This window comes from Loxodonta africana, chromosome Y (assembly GCF_030014295.1).
Source record: "Loxodonta africana isolate mLoxAfr1 chromosome Y, mLoxAfr1.hap2, whole genome shotgun sequence".
In the NCBI taxonomy this organism is placed as follows: Eukaryota; Metazoa; Chordata; class Mammalia; order Proboscidea; family Elephantidae; genus Loxodonta; species Loxodonta africana.
The window spans coordinates 24,890,180-24,906,097 of record NC_087370.1 but is presented as its reverse complement, the minus strand read 5'-3'; the positions used below and the strand labels follow the sequence as shown (position 1 = coordinate 24,906,097).

The 15,918-nt window shown below is 48.3% G+C and overlaps 1 protein-coding gene across 1 annotated transcript in view; it reads left to right on the top strand.

The window, feature by feature from the left end:
- The window catches only part of LOC100655607 (glycogenin-2), a 41,677-nt gene extending 26,069 nt beyond the window's left edge, over positions 1-15,608 (top strand). The window contains exons 7-9 of the mRNA XM_064278868.1: positions 2,468-2,608; positions 7,778-7,885; positions 13,547-15,608. Coding sequence (XP_064134938.1) covers positions 2,468-2,608; positions 7,778-7,885; positions 13,547-13,708 — 411 coding nt within the window. The 3' untranslated portion in view covers positions 13,709-15,608. The remainder of the gene's footprint in view (positions 1-2,467; positions 2,609-7,777; positions 7,886-13,546) is intronic.
- Positions 15,609-15,918: the final 310 nt, after the last annotated feature.

The following is a 15,918-nucleotide window of genomic DNA, read 5'->3' as shown; positions in this document are numbered from 1 at the left end:
TGGCAACCCTATAGGGGTAGTTCCACTCTGTCCTGCAGGGTCGCTGGGAGTCAGAACTGACTCGATGGCAACAGGAACAGACAAGAGAGAGGACAGAAAAGTGGTGAGACTGCAAGGGCGGAAAACTTGCGAGACCCAGAAAAACAAGGCAGTCCTGTCGGGTACCGGCTCTCACAGGCGTCACTGTATTACAGCTTTTATTTGTGTGGAGCTAGGAGGAGCCCTGGTGGTGCAATGGTTAAGCGCTCAGCAGCTAACGGAAAGGTTGGTGCTTAAAACCCAGTCAGTGGGTCTGCAGGAGGAAGAGCTGGTGATCTGCTCCCATAAAAATCCCCAAAACAGAAAACCCATTGCCTTCGAGTCGATTCCCGCTCAGAGCGACCCTACAGGACAGAGTAGAACTGCCCCACGGGGTTTCCAAGGAGCACCTTGTTGTTGTTGTTGTTGTTAGCTGCCGTCCGGTCGGTTCCGACTCGGAGCGACCCTACAGGACAGAGTAGAACTGCCCCATGGGGTTTCCAAGGAGCACCTTGTTGTTGTTGTTGTTGTTAGCTGCCGTCCAGTCGGTTCCCACTCAGAGCGACCCTACAGGACAGAGTAGAACTGCCCCACGGGGTTTCCAAGGAGCACCTTGTTGTTGTTGTTGTTGTTGTTAGCTGCCGTCCAGTCGGTTCCCACTCAGAGCGACCCTATGGGACAGAGTAGAACTGCCCCACGGGGTTTCCAAGGAGCACCTTGTTGTTGTTGTTGTTGTTGTTGTTGTTGTTGTTAGCTGCCGTCCAGTCGGTTCCCACTCAGAGCGACCCTATGGGACAGAGTAGAACTGCCCCACGGGGTTTCCAGGAGCACCTTGTTGTTGTTGTTGTTGTCCGGTGCCGTCCAGTCGGTTCCCACTCAGAGCGACCCTACAGGACAGAGTAGAACTGCCCCACGGGGTTTCCAAGGAGCACCTTGTTGTTGTTGTTGTTGTTAGCTGCCATCCGGTTGGTTCTGACTCGGAGCGACCCTACAGGACAGAGTAGAACTGCCCCACGGGGTTTCCAAGGAGCACCTTGTTGTTGTTGTTGTCAGGTGCCGTCCAGTCGGTTCCCACTCAGAGCGACTCTACAGGACAGAGTAGAACTGCCCCATGGGGTTTCCAAGGAGCACCTTGTTGTTGTTGTTGTTGTTGTCAGGTGCCGTTGAGTCAGTTCCGACTCACAGCGACCCTATGCACAACAGAACGAAACACTGCCTGGTCCTGCGCCATCCCTACAATCCTTTTATGCTTGAGCTCATTGTTGCAGCCACTGTGTCAATCCACCTCACTGAGGGACTTCCTCTTTTCCACTGACCCTGTACTCTACCAAGCATGATGTCCTTCTCCAGGGACTGATCCCCCCTGACAACATGTCCAAAGTGTGTAAGATGCAGTCTCGCCATCCTTGCTTCTAAGGAGCATTCTGGTTGTACTTCTTCTAAGACAGATCTGTTCATCCTTTTGGGAGTCCATGGTATATTCAATATTCTTCACCAACACCACAATTCAAATGCGTCAACTCTTCTTCGGTCTTCCTTATTCATTGTCCAGCTTTCCCATGCATATGATGTGATTGAAAATACCATGGCTTGGGTCAGGCGCCCCTTAGTCTTCAGGGTGACATCTTGGGTCAGGCGCACCTTAGTCTTCAAGGTGACATCTTTGCTCTTCAACACTTTAAAGAGGTCCTTTGCAGCAGTTTTACCCAATGCAATGCATCTTTTGATTTCTTGACTGCTGCTTCCATGGCTGTTGATTGTGGGTCCAAGTAAAATGAAATCCTTGACAACTTCAATCTTTTCTCCATTTATCATGATGTTGCTCATTGGTCCAGTTGTGAGGATTTCTGTTTTCTTTATGTTGAGGTGTAATCCATACTGAAGGCTGTGGTCTTTGATCTTCATTAGTAAGTGCTTCAAGTCCTCTTCACTTTCAGCAAGCAAGGTTGTGCCATCTGCATAACGCAGGTTGTTAATGAGTCTTCCCCCAATCCTGACGCCCCGTTCTTCTTCATATAGTCCAGCTTCTCATAAGGAGCACCTGGTGGATTTGAATGGCCAACCTTTTGGTTAGCAGTCATAGCTCTTAGCCACTATGCCACCAGGGTTTCCCCCATAAAGATTAAAAAAAAAAAAGTGGGGCAGTTCTCCTCTGTCCCACAGGGTTGCTATCAGTAGGAAAGGACTTGACGGCACCCTACAACAACAACAGGTGCTACTTTTGAAGGAGGAGTAAAAATTTAGTGTGTTGTCGTTGTTGCCTGAGGTCAGGTCAGCCCCAACCCACAACTCTCCCGTGCACAACCGAATGAAACACTACCCGGTCCTGAGCCATCCCTGTGATTGGTTATAGCTGGGACCGCCGTGATCCATACGGTTTTGGTGATTTTGGGAGGTTTGGGAAGGAGATTGCCAGGCCTTTCACTCACCAGGTGTCTCCACTTTGCAGGTTTCCCCAGGTGGCATTGGGGAGCCGTGTGCTCGCTCAGTGTCAGGTGCCAACGAGCCCTCACCTGTTCAGAGCCCCCCAGCGGAGACCGTGGTGGTGGACGAGACCCCGCCCTGCCCCGTCGGGTGCCATCTGGAAGACGTGAGTACCTCACCCACATTGTGACGGAGGTCAGACCCTAACCCTCATTGGGAGAACGCAGAGGGGGCCCTCACAGCTCCCTGGGGAGGAGCGAGGGCAAAGAAGAGCTGGCGTCCAGGGCTTCTGTGACATTAGGGGCTCCTGCCTTCATTTCAGGGGCCCTGGTGCCGCTGTGGTTAAGCATTTGGCTGCTAACCAAAAGGTCGGCAGTTCGAATCCACCAGCTGTTCCTTGGAAACCCCATGGGGCAGTTCTACTTGGTACTCTACGGTCACTATGAGTCAGAATTGACTCGATGGGAATGAGGGCCTTCATTTGGAGCCCTGGTGGCACAGTGACTAAGAACTCAGCAGCTAATCAAAAGGTCGGCAGTTTGAATCCACCAGCCACTCCTTGGAAACCCTATGGGGCAGTTCTACTTTGTCCTATAGGACGTTGCATATTCACATGTAGTGATAGGCTCAACAATGGCCCCCCAAGAATGTCCAAAGAGCCCCCTGGGTGGTGCAATCGGTTAAGTGCTTGCAAACTAACCAAAAGGTTGATGGTTCAAATCCACCCAGACATGCCTCAGAAGAAAATCCTGGTGATCTCCTTCTGAAAGGTCACAATCATTGAGAACTCTGTGGAGCACAGTTCTACCGTGCACACACGGGGTTGCCATGAATCAGCACCGACTCGACAGCAACAGGTTTCGTCTGTGAGAGGGTCCAGGTCGTAATCCTTGGAGTCCATGGATATGGCACATCATCAGGCACAGGGGACTGATTTTGCAGGTGGGATTCATGAGAGGAGATGGAAGGGGATCCTGGGCCATATGGGTCGGCCCAGCGTCATCAATGGGGCCAGTACCAGTTGCTGTCAAGTTGATGCCGACTCATGGCCACCCCGTGTGTATCGGAGTAGAATTGCGCTCCACAGATAGGGTTTTCAGTGGCTGCTTTTTCAGCAGGAGACCACCGAGCCTTTCTTCTGAGGTGCCCTCCAACTTTTCTGTTAGCAGCCAAGTGTGTTAACTGTGCCATTCAGGGACTCCTAAACAGGTGCCTTGAGTTGATGCTGACTCATGGTGACCCTGTGTGTGTCAGAGTAAAACTGTGCTCCACAGGGTTTTCCATGGCTGGTTTTCCAGAAGCAGATTCCCCAGCCTTTCTCTGGAGGCACCTCTGGGTGGACTCGAACCTTTAACTTGTCAGTTAGCAGGGATCACAATAGAAAACACGGACAGAGAGGGAGAAAAATGTAGAACAAAATTCAAAGTCACGAAACAAGACCGGAATTACTGGTCTGACGGAGACTGGCGGGAACCCCCCAGGCTATAGCCCCAGGGCACTCTGCTAACTGAGAACTGATAGAACTGAAATCCGAAAGTCCACCTTTCAGACAAAGATTAAATAGGCTTATAAAACAAACAATAACACAGGTGAGGAACGTGCTTCTTAGTTCAATCAAGTCGGCAACACCTGCCCAAAAGCAAAGATGAGAAAGCAGGAAGGCACAGAAAAACCAGGCAAATGAGCACAGGGAAGCTGGGATGGGAAGGGGGAGAGTGCTGACGGTTGTGGGGATTCCAACCAATGTCACCAAACCATTCGGGTACAAATGTTTGAATGAGAAACTAATTTAGCTGTAAACTTTCACCGAAAGCACACACACGCAGACACACACAAAAACCCTGTGGGGCACAGTTTTGCTCTGACACACATGGGGTCGCCATGAGTCTGAGACAACAAGGCACAGGTTTTGACCTCATTATTCCACCCCCGCTTCCTACTTAAGCTCGATAATTAATTTATGCGGCATTGCTGCCACCTACTGGCCATTCATTGAATTTCTGAAGGTGGCTTTTTCTTTTTTTATTGTGCTTTTAGTGAAAGTTTACAAATCCAGTCAGTCTCTCATAGAAACATTTATATACACCTTGGTCTATACTCCCAGTTGCTCTCCCCCTAACGAGACAGCACGCTTCTTCCTTCTACTCTCTATTTTCGTGTCCATTCAGCCAGCTTCTGACCTCCTCTGCCCTCTCATCTCCCCTCCAGACAGGAGCTGCCCACATAGTCTCATGTGTCTACTTGATCCAAGAAGCTCACTCTTCATCAGTATCATTTTCTATCCCGTTGTCCAGTCCAAGCCCTGTCTGAAGAGTTGGCTTTGGGAAAGGTTCCTGTCTTGGGCTAACAGAAGGTCTGAGGACCATGAGCCCCTGGGTCCTTCTACTGTGGCTTCTTTTTCAGGGGAGCTCAGGTGAACGCAAAAAAGTTTCAGCTCGACTACAAACCTAAATGTTAGAGGTCCGAGCCCACCCAGTAGTGCCACAGAAGAAAGGCCTGGCAAACTGGTTCCATTAAGATTACATCCAAGAAAACCCTACGGAGCCGCTCTGGTCTGTCACACATGGGGTCGCCATGAGTCGGAATCCGTTGGGTGGCTACGGGTTATTTTGGTTCAGAATCCAGGCCGAAAGAGACTGTTGCTTTCCCAAATTACTATACTTGTGGCGGAGCCCTGGTGGCGCAGTGTGCAAGATCCCGGCTCCTACCTAAAAAGTTGAATCTCCCAGGCGCTCCTTGGAAACCCTATGGGGCAGTTCTCAGGTTGCTGTGACTTAGAATCGAGTTGTTGGCAACGGATTTGGTTTGGTTTGGTTTTAGAACTGAGAAAAGAGTCAGTAGGGTTGTTTTCCTGGGGTTTCATTCTCTTGTGAAACCCCCATTGAGGAAGGCTTGGGGGTTTGTTCTTCACATGGCCAGTGGGGAAAGGGAAAGTAGGAAGGGCATTCCTTTCCCCCTTCCCAGTGTTGTGGGGACCCCCAGGACACCTGCTCCTATTCCACTGGGAGAATCAGCCCCATAGCCGTACTTACGACTACGAGGAGGCTGAGAAGTAGACTCAGGTGTGTGCCCAGGAAGGGGCAAACACAGGTGTTAGTGAGCCTGTCGCTCTCTGACGTGTTGTTGTTGTTAGTTGCAGCCGAGTGCATTCCGACTCACGGCCGCCCCATGTTTTACGGACTAGAACTGTGCTCCACAGGGTTTTCTTGGCTGTGATCTTTATGGAAGCAGATTGCCAGGACTTCCTTCCATGGTGCTGCTGGGTGGGTTTGAACCACCGACCTTTGGGGTAGCAGCCGAACGTAAACCATTTGCACAAGACCTACTCAGCATCAGGCTTCCTTTGCATCGTGGAGGCAGAAATAAATAGATGGGGTGTTTTCCATTGAACTGCTTTTATCGGCATGAAGGTTGCGGCTGACCTGACTTTATTTAACCTGCCTTTGCTCTTTTATCTTTGTAACAGGTGATAGGTCGCCCTGAAATGGAGACTTCCGCTGCAGTAGCGCGCGGCCCGGTTTCACCATCCTCCCCCCAGTTCTCAGACATCACAGAGGCTGAAATGCCCTTGGTATATCTCCGTGATGCTCCTTAAACACATCTCTCTCCGTCCTTCCTCGTTTTCTCAGCTTGTCTATGCCCGATAACTACCGAGGAAAGCGTTGCATCCTACGTTCTTTCTGACTAGTCTTTCCTCAGAGAGTAGCGTGTTATCATTCATTCACTTCTTACTATCCACGAGGATAAGGTTACTGGTTGTCCATCCAAAGAGTCCCCGGGTGGTACAAACGGTCAACACGCTTGGCTGCTAGCAAAAAGGCCGGAGGTTCAAGTCCACTAGGAGGCACCTCGGAAGAAAGGCCTGGCGACCTACCTCTGAACTATGAGCCACTGGAAACCCTGTGGAGCACAGTTCTACTCTTAATTCCCGTGAGGTCGCCATCAGTCAGGGCTGACTCCAGGGCAGCTCGTTTGGATTTTTTGGTTTTTATCTATTCAAACTTTTTTTTTCCTTCATATTGTCATTGTATTCCATGTCGGTCATCTGGCCGTTTGCTCCTTATTTTAGGAAGTAGAAAGTAAAAAGATATAATGTCAATATGCCATGTTTATCTCACTAAATTGTTTTGTTTTTTTAATCGTGGGTGGGATTTTTCACCAATATCTAGAATCTGTATTTAAGGATGAGGAAGTTTAATTAAAAAAAAAAAAAATTCACCCCCAATGAATCTGGGCTTTCATTGCTGCACGTTGTCTGATGACAGACTCTACAGATACCTTTACTCTCAGTGACAACCAGTTAAAACAAAAACAAAACAGGCGTTGACACCAACTCATGGTGGCCCCCACGTGTGTCGGGGGGTAGAGCTGGGCTCCACAGGGTTTTCGGTGGCTGATTTCTCAGAAGTAGATAACCAGGCCTTTCTTCAGAGGCACCTCTGGGTGGACTCGAACCTCGGACCTCTCTGTTACCAGCCGAGCACCTTCACTCTTTGTACCACCAAAGCCACTCCTCTAGATGCACGGTAACTTCTGTCTTACGGAGAAGAATCTACCCATTTAACCTCTACTATCAAAGGCTTTCACTGCCTTTTCTGTTTCAGAAGTTGCTGTATGTAGAGCCTCTTTTTCCTTTGAACATCCAAACTGTTCTGGGGAAATGATTTAAATCAGACACCCCCCCAAAAGAAAACTGCGGCCGAGTGGACTCTGCCTCATGGCGCCCCCATGTGTGTCAGAGTAAAAACTACACTCCATAGGGTTTTCAGTGGCTGTTTTCAGAAGCAGATAGCCACCCCTTTCTTCCAAGGCACCTCTGGGCAGAATTAAACCTCTGACCTTTTGGTTAGCATCTGAGCGCACTGACTCTTTGCATCCCCACGGGCTAGCTTTGATAAACTTCCTAAGAACTTTCAGCATCTCATCTTGCATAAGACATGATGTGTGTGGCTCAGGGGAAGCTAGGAGTTGTGCAGCAAAGCTCTTTTGATCTCCCCAGAGAAGACTAGCTAGCGCAGCTGATTAATTTTGGGGAAAAATATCTCTCTGTCTTTTGGGCTGGTGATCCCTGGGTGGTGCAAACAATTAACACACTTAGCTGCTTACTGAAAGGTTGGAGGTTCGAGTCTGCCCAGAGGCGCCTTGGAAGAAAAGCCTGGCAGTCTACTTCTACAAGAGCACATCTATTAAAAAACCCTGTAGGGTGCAGTTCCAGTCTGACACACATGGGGTACCTTGAGTAGGAGTCAACTCAAGGACAACCAGTCCCTGGGTTGGTACTGAAGTCCCTGGAGCCTAATGCAGATTACTGATGGAGCGGTTATGTCTTTGGCAGCCAGTGGATAAAGCTGAGAGCAGCCCAGAGGAGGACAACTTGGAACCCTGGCAGGACCCCCGTGTCCAGACCCCAAAGGACCCAGCTCCGCAGGACACATTGCAGGTGGTATCCAAACCCCTGTCCCTCCTGATGAAATCTCTTTGCCATCAGCACCCCGTGGGGCTGCAAGCATACATGGCACACTAACTCAATTTCAGCCCTGCTTGATGGAAATAACAGCTGCCTGTCTCTCTGGGCTCCCTCTTTCCGTCTGTCTGTGGTCTGTCGGTGTTTGCCTGGGGTGGTTGGTCTGCTCTGTCTCCTGCCCACGGCTCTGATAATCGTGCAGTGCTTGCCCTAGAAAACTTCTCTGCAAAGGTTATTTACGTGGAAGCTGACTCACGGCCATTCCTTTTCTGAAATGAAGAGAATCCGAGCTGTGAAACCAAGGGGTGGGGAGGAGGGAGGAGTTTTAATCCAAACCCAGCAGCACTCAGTGGTCCTGTCTTTAAGAATACAATGAAAGACACCTGCTTCCTGCCCAGTGCTCCTCTGGGAACAGGTGTTCCCGTCTCAGACTTCATTTTGTCCCTGAATGCATTCGATGACAGCCATGGCTCATGTCTTCTTTGCCCCCTAACAGGGATCTCCTGAGGCATATTGGTTTCTACGTAATTGTAAATGGAAAATAGCCAAAGGCTACTGGGGGGAAAGTGGAGTCCCTGGGTGTCACAAACAGTTGAGCACTCGGCTGCTAACTGAAAGGTTGCTCGTTCAAGTCCACCCAGAGGTGCCTTGGAAGACAGGTCTGGCAATCTGCTTCCAAAAACTCAGCTGCAGAAAACCCCCATGGAGCACACAGTTCTGCCCCTGACATGTGGGGTCACTGAGAGTCGGAGTTGGACTCGACGGGAACTGGTTTTCTGATGGCTCCAGAGAGCTTCTCAGAGAACAGCGTGACCAGGTTTCAGCTCTCCAAGAGAGTAAAGATTTCCTTAAAGCCTTTTCAACAACTGCAGCTGGTAAGGTGGCGTGGGAGGAGCCCCGGTGGCACAGCGGTTAAGTGCTTGGCTGCTAACCGGAAGGTCATTGCTTCGAACCCTGCCAGCAGCTCTGCAGGACAAAGACCTGGCGATCTGCTCCCGTAAAGATGACAGCTTAGAAAACCCTATGGGGCAGTTCTACTCTGTCACACGGGGTTGCTATGAATTGGAATTGACTTGATGGCACTCAACAACAAAATGACAACAACATAGTGAACTCGTCTGTCGACAAACTAGCCTTCCATTTCAAGAGGTATCCAAAATGTGTACCTTGACATGTATATGCAGGATACAAAAAAAAAAAAAGAAAAAAACCCATTGCCATGGAGTCCGTTGAGACTCATAATGACCCTACAGTGAGCGGCTGATAGATTCAAACTGCCAACCTTTTGGTTAGCAACTGTGGTCTTAACCACTGCACCACCAGGGCTCCATGCACAGAATGACCCACCAGAAATCATGGAATTTATATTCTCAGAGCACAAAGAGGAATCATGGGAGACCTCACATTGACAGATTTGCCCTAGAGTAGATTGGGACCTTGGTTAAGTTGGTTGACTTCCCCCCAGTATCTGTGAGATACAGACAAGCTCCCTACCACAGAGAGCTGGGGGGATAGGTCGGAGAGGGGGTCTGGAGGAAACCCTACTTAGGGCCTGATTTGTATGCTCTGCTCCGGTCCCACTGCCGGTCTGTTCTTAGTGGATGACACCAAGAGTGTCGTAGCTCACTGAGGCATTGCCATATATATGGAGTCCTACCCCAACCGGCCTCCTCGTGGCTGGGAAGGCGACCTGCTGTCGTCATCTGTCCATTTAACCAGGCCCTTGGCCATACTCCTGCCCCTGTATCATGCAACATCCCAAACTAGCATCTCGTTTAACAATCTGTTTCACAAAACCGAAGGCCACTTGGTTTGTCGGATTCTCCTTTTCATCCCGACTGGTTCAGTCACCACAGTGTGTAAGATGCAGTCTCACCACCCGTGCTTCTAGGGAGCATTTGGTTGTACTTCTTCTAAGACAGATCTGTTCATCCTTTTGGGAGTCCATGGTATATTCAATAGTCTTCGCCAACACCACAATTCAAAGGCGTCAACTCTTCTTCGGTCTTCCTTGTTCACTGTCCAGCTTTCACATGCATATGATGCGATTGAAAATACCATGGCTTGGGTCAGGTCCACCTTAGTCTTCAAGGTGACATCTTTGCTTTTCAACACTTTAACGAGGTCTTTTGCAACCGATTTGCCCAATGCCATGTGTCATTTGATTTCTTGACTGCTGCTTCCATGGGTGCTGATTGTGGATCCAAGTAAAATGAAATCCTTGACAACTTCAATCTTTTCTCTGTTTATCATAAGCACACTGGTTAAGAGCTTGGCTGTTAACCACAAAGTCAACAGTTCGAATCCACCAGGTGCTCCTTGGAAACCCTATAGGGCAGCTCTACTCTGTCCTGTAGGGTCGTTATGAGTTGAAATCGACTTGACGGCAACAGGTTTTTCCATACTCCTTAGGGGGGGAGAAATGTGATGCTAACCTGAAATAGAGTTTTGTTTTGTTTTGTTTTTTTTAACTCTTGCTATTTCCTTAATCAATGGGATGGCTATATTTAGATAGAATGTATGATGGTCTGTGTAGAAGGCAGAATCTTAACTGTGAAAACACCGGAGCAAAAAATAAGTGGAAAAACGAGTGTGTGCCCAGTGGTATCCCCCAAAAAATCCACTGCCTTCGAGTGGATTCCGACTCATAGCAACCCGACAGGACAGAGTAGAACTGCCCCATAGGGTTTCCAAGGAGCACCTGGTGGACTCACACTGGTGATCTTTTGGTTAGCAGCCATAGCTCTTAACCACTACTCCACCCGTGAACTGTAATTCACGTAGCTAGTGTCCATCATGGGTTACTCGATCGGCTGCTAACTGAAAAGTCAGCGGTTCAAACCCACCCAGAGGCTCCGTGGGAGAAAGGCCTAGAAAACCCTATGGGGGCAGTTTTACTTTGTCACATGGGGTTGCTAGTCGGAACTGATTTGACAGCACCTAACGATAGGCCTTTTGTAAGGAGTCCTGGTGGTGCGATGGTTACGCACTCGGCTGCTAATCGAAAGGTCAGCGGTTTGAACCCACCAGCGACTCCGCAGGAGAAAGACCTGGTGATCTGTTCCCGTAAAGACGACAGCGTAGAACACCCTATGGGGCAATTCTACCACATCACCTGGGGTCGTCATGAGTCAGAGTGGACTCAATAGCAGAAAACAACTAAGTGTCCAGCACTGACCATCTGGGGAAAGCCTGGTCAATTTTAGTGTCAAACGTGTGTCTGTGTGAGTCTGTTATTACTGCCAATACGTATTTTTCAAAGTCTTTTTCTAATGCTTAGTAAGAAGTTTTTAAAGCAAATGTGTTTATTTTTGTGGACTCTCTTGAATACTAAACAGAAGTAAGGTGTGTGTGTGCTTCAACACCTGCATATTTATATATCATATCTGGAGCCCTGCTGGCATAGTGGTTAAGAGCTCGGCTGCTAACCAAAAGGTCGGCAGTTCAAATCCACCAACCGCTCCTTGGAAACCCTATGGGACAGTTTTACTCTGTCCTGTAGGGTGCTATGAGTCAGAATCGACTTAACGGCAATAAGTTTTTATCGCTTAAGAATATAGAAGCCTGGCCATTGAAAGAGGAAATTGTTTAGCTTATCTTGCTGTCCCGGAAGCCCTGGTGGCATAGTGGTTAAGTGCTATGACTGCTAACCAAAAGGTCAGCAGTTCAAATCCACCAGGCGCTCCTTGGAAACTCAATGGGGCAGTTCTACTCTGTCCTATAGGGTCCCTATGAGTTGGAATCAACTTGACAGCAATGAGTTTGGGTTTTTTTTGCCATCCAATTCCAAACAGTATAGGTTTAATTTACACGAGGTGAACATTTTCTTCCTTTAACGTAGCTTGATTATTTACCGTGATACAAAATTAAGGTTTTGGTGAGTGGAAATATTAAATCAATTGTGTGTGTGTGTGTCTGTGTGTGCGTGCAGAAAATGGTTAATCCCACAGAAATCAGGAGGTAGGTCAGCGGCGGATCACTGGTAGAATTCTTGCCTTCCATGTGGGAGACCCGGGTTTGATTCCCAGCCAGTGCACCTCGTGTGCAGCCCCCACCCGTTTGTCAGTGGAGGCTTGCCTGTTGCTGTGATGCTGGACAGGTTTCACTGGAGCTTTCAGACTAAGACAAGGAAGAAAGGCCTGGCACTCTGCTTCCAAAAATGAGCCCACGAAAACCCTACGGATCACAACAGTCTGATCCAAAACTGACTAGGAAGAAAGGCCTGGAGATGTACTGCTGAAATCTACCCAGCATAAACCCTGTGGAGCACAGTGGTCTGATCTGGAATCCATCATGGGGATGGTACAGCACCAGGCAATGTTTCATTCTGTCATGCATGGGGTCGCTGTAAGTTGGAGACTGACTCAGGCAGCTCACATTAGAAATTAAACAGCAATTCTCAGGAAAAATGTGAACATATGTACAATGAATATATTTTATAAAATTTCAAAGAACACGTGCAAAAAGCATCTCACATTAGGTTCAGTATGTATTTGTTCAAGAAAAAGTGCTGCTGGTTGCAGGCTCTCTCTGAGGACCGACTTTCCTTTATGGCCACCGGCATCTCTAGGGTTGGGGTCACCCTGCCATGGACCTCCTCCCATACCAGGCCATACAGAATCCTTACTCATGTTTTTCGTACTGATGTTACTCGTGAACCTTAATTCCTGTATATCACTCCTTGTTTTCCTTTAATTACTACTTCGTTCTCAAAAAAGTTGTTGATTTAGGTTCACAAATACTAATTACCACAGTATCGTAGCTAAAACACCAGAAAATTTGACAAAATCAGCGACTATAAAACATGAGCGACAAAAACAGCGCGTGCCTGTAGCGTGTGCAGACGAAGCGTCATTGTAATTGAGTAACAGTGACAGTTCTGACCGGAGGGCATTAGAAGTTCACCAAAGTACATTAGCATAGAGTTTTAGTTTTGTAGGTATATTGATACATGTAAGCTGGACTTACCAAAAATGTTTTTGTTGTTACAACTACCTGCGGAGATTTTTTTCCAATTGTACTTTAGATGAAGGTTTACGCAACAAACAAGCTTCTCATTAAACAATTAATACATATATTGTTTTGTGACATTGGTTGTCAACCCCATAATGTATAAACGCTCTCCCTTCTCAACCGTGGGCTCCCTATTACCAGCTTTCCTGTCCCCTCCTGCCTTCTAGTCCTTGCCCCTGGGCTGCTGTGCCCCTTTAGTCTTGTTTTATTACATGGGCCTGTTTAATCTTTGGCTGAAGGGTGAACCTCAGGAGTGACTTCAGCACTGAGCTAAAAGGGTGTCCGGGGGCCATACTCTCGGGGTTTCTCCAGTCGCTGTCAGACATGTCAGTCTGGTCTTTTGTTGCTGTTGTTAGAATTTTGCTTTACATTTTTCTCCAGCTCTGTGCAGGACCCTCTATTTATAAAAAATAATGTCTGCTGCAACACCGTACAAAAGTTTTAGAGGCAGTCATTCTGGTGTTACCCCCTCTGATGGCGTCACCCGGTGTGGTGCACTCTCCCCACACCCCCCTCGTGACACCACTGTTCATGGAATCGATTACTGAGCAGACGGATGCTGTAGACACCTTCCATTCAGCGGTGGACAGTGCCAACACCCCTCTTCTGTCGGCTTCTCTTCTGCAGGTCGACCTGGCCGTTTCTGTCTCCGAGATCTCCATCCGGGAAAAGGTCAGAGAACTGAGTCCGGAGGAAGAGCGGAAGAAATGGGAAGAGGGACGTATTGACTACCTGGGCAGGGATGCCTTCGCTCGAATTCAGGAGAAGTTGGACCGCTTTCTGCAGTGATCTGTGCAGCTGTGTGTGTGTGTGTGTGTGTGTGTGTATGCCTTCGCTTGAATTCAGGAGGAGTTGGACCGCTTTCTGCAGTGATCTGTGCAGCTGTGTGTGTGTGTGTGTGTGTGGATGCCTTCGCTTGAATTCAGGAGAAGTTGGACCGCTTTCTGCAGTGATCTGTGTAGGTGTGTGTTTATGTGCGTGTGTGTGTGGTCAGAGACTATCTTGTTGCCATGGTTCTGTTACTCGGACATCTCCTATCCTAAAGGGAAACGCTGTTAAACCACGTGCCTCTACTTATGGTCGACCAACTTGAGTGCCTAGGAAAATCACATCGGAAATAAAAAACCCAGCCCACTGCTGATCCGAGTGACAAACAACCTCCAGGCTTTCCGGAAAGGCCGAGTCTGTCTTTTCACCTTGTGGGCAGAGTGAGCAGGAGTGAGCTTCTAACAGAGTTCCGGCAGGGCTTCCCTGGGTGGCACAAATGATGAAGTGCTTGACTCCTAACTGAAAGGTTGGAGATTTGAACCGACGCAGAGGTGCCTGGAAGGAAGGCCCGGCAGTCCACTTCTGTAAACCCCATGGAGCACAGTTCTACCTTGACACTCATGGGGGCGCCCTGAGTCAGAGATGACTTCATGGCAACATTTTTTTTTTTATGTGTAGTTAAACATTTCCCTGCAAATTTCCTTCTGCCGCTAAGCTACTGACACTTGTCCATGTATTCCGTATGTTGAAACCCGAAAGGAGCAGACGTTTTATTCCCTGCGGTTTTCAACATACGGAATACATGGACAAAAACGTCTGCTCCTTTAGGGCTAAGTTAGCATCCAGATGTCCTCTTTGACTGACGCTCATTTAGTCGCGGTGTAGCATGTCTGAGAACCACCATGGTGGCTGTCCGCTCAGCTCTGAAATCTTTCAGGATTCCCGGTGCCTTTGATGGGAACTCAACTTGGGAAATGCCAGAGAAATCTGGAAGGATGATTTTAACAGGCATGGTGGTGATGTAATCTCGTCTAAATTTACTGACTGGTTTAGAAGCACTCAGGACCTTACCCTAAATGATTCTGGACAAGAGTCCCTCGGTAGCACAAATGGGTAAACACTTGGCTGCTCACCAAAAGGTTGGAGGTTCGAGTCAGTCAGAAGTGCCTTCTAAGAAAGGCCTGGCAATCTACTTCTGGGAAATGGCCCACTGAAAACCCTGTGGAGCACAGTTCTACTCTGACACAACATGGGGTCGCCATGAGTCGTAATCGACTCAAACGGCCACTGGTTTTAGTAGGATTACTGTATTTTTATGAAAATAATGCAGCAACATGTAAAACAAAAAAAGGGCATAGCAGTGCCTATGAAACTATCTCAGGGTGGAGGAGGGCACGGCTGGCAAACACACACAGAAGGCGTGCATTATTTTCATAAATATACAGTACGTGGTCTAGTTTGCCTTGTCGAACTTCATTTTTAATTACACCACCCAGAGACACCTCGGAAGAAAGGCCTGGCAATCTACTTCCAAAAAATCAGCCATCAAAAACCCTGTGGAGCACAGTTCTACTCTGACACACATGGGGTTGATATGAGTCAGAATCCACTCCATGGCAACTGGTTTGGTGTGGCGTTTTTTGTTTGTTTGTTTGTAATTTCAATCAACAGCTCACTCATAGTAACAGGATTTGGAGACATTCTTCATTTAAAGATAAGCCAATCTGTGGTCAATTTGATGGCAATTTGGTTGGCCTAGCTTGCTATCTCTCAGCCTCACTACCTCAGTCTAAATGACCTTTGGAGCCACTGTGTTCTCCAAGCCGTTCAACCCAGCTCTCTCAGGAGAGTTCTCCGTTTTATAAGGCCGGACACTTTATTCCACGGGGGAGCCTCGTCTTCAGAAATATCCTAGTTTTCTGTGTTGATGATATACTGTGTTGTAACATCTCATCGGGCCTCCAGTTTGCAGCCACAGCCATTATAATCGGAAACGGAAATCAGCATAACAAAGAGAAGGAAGTGTGATTTGTAAAATTAAGAATGAGTCCCTGGGTGGTAGAAATGGGTAAGCCCTTGGTTGCCAACCTAAACGTTACAGGTTCAAGTCCACCCAGAGGTGCCTTGGGAGAAAGGCCGGGCAATCCACTTCGGAAAAAAACAGCCACTGAAAACCCTGCGGAGCACAGTTCTATTCTGCCACATGGGGTCACCATGAGTCAACTCGATGG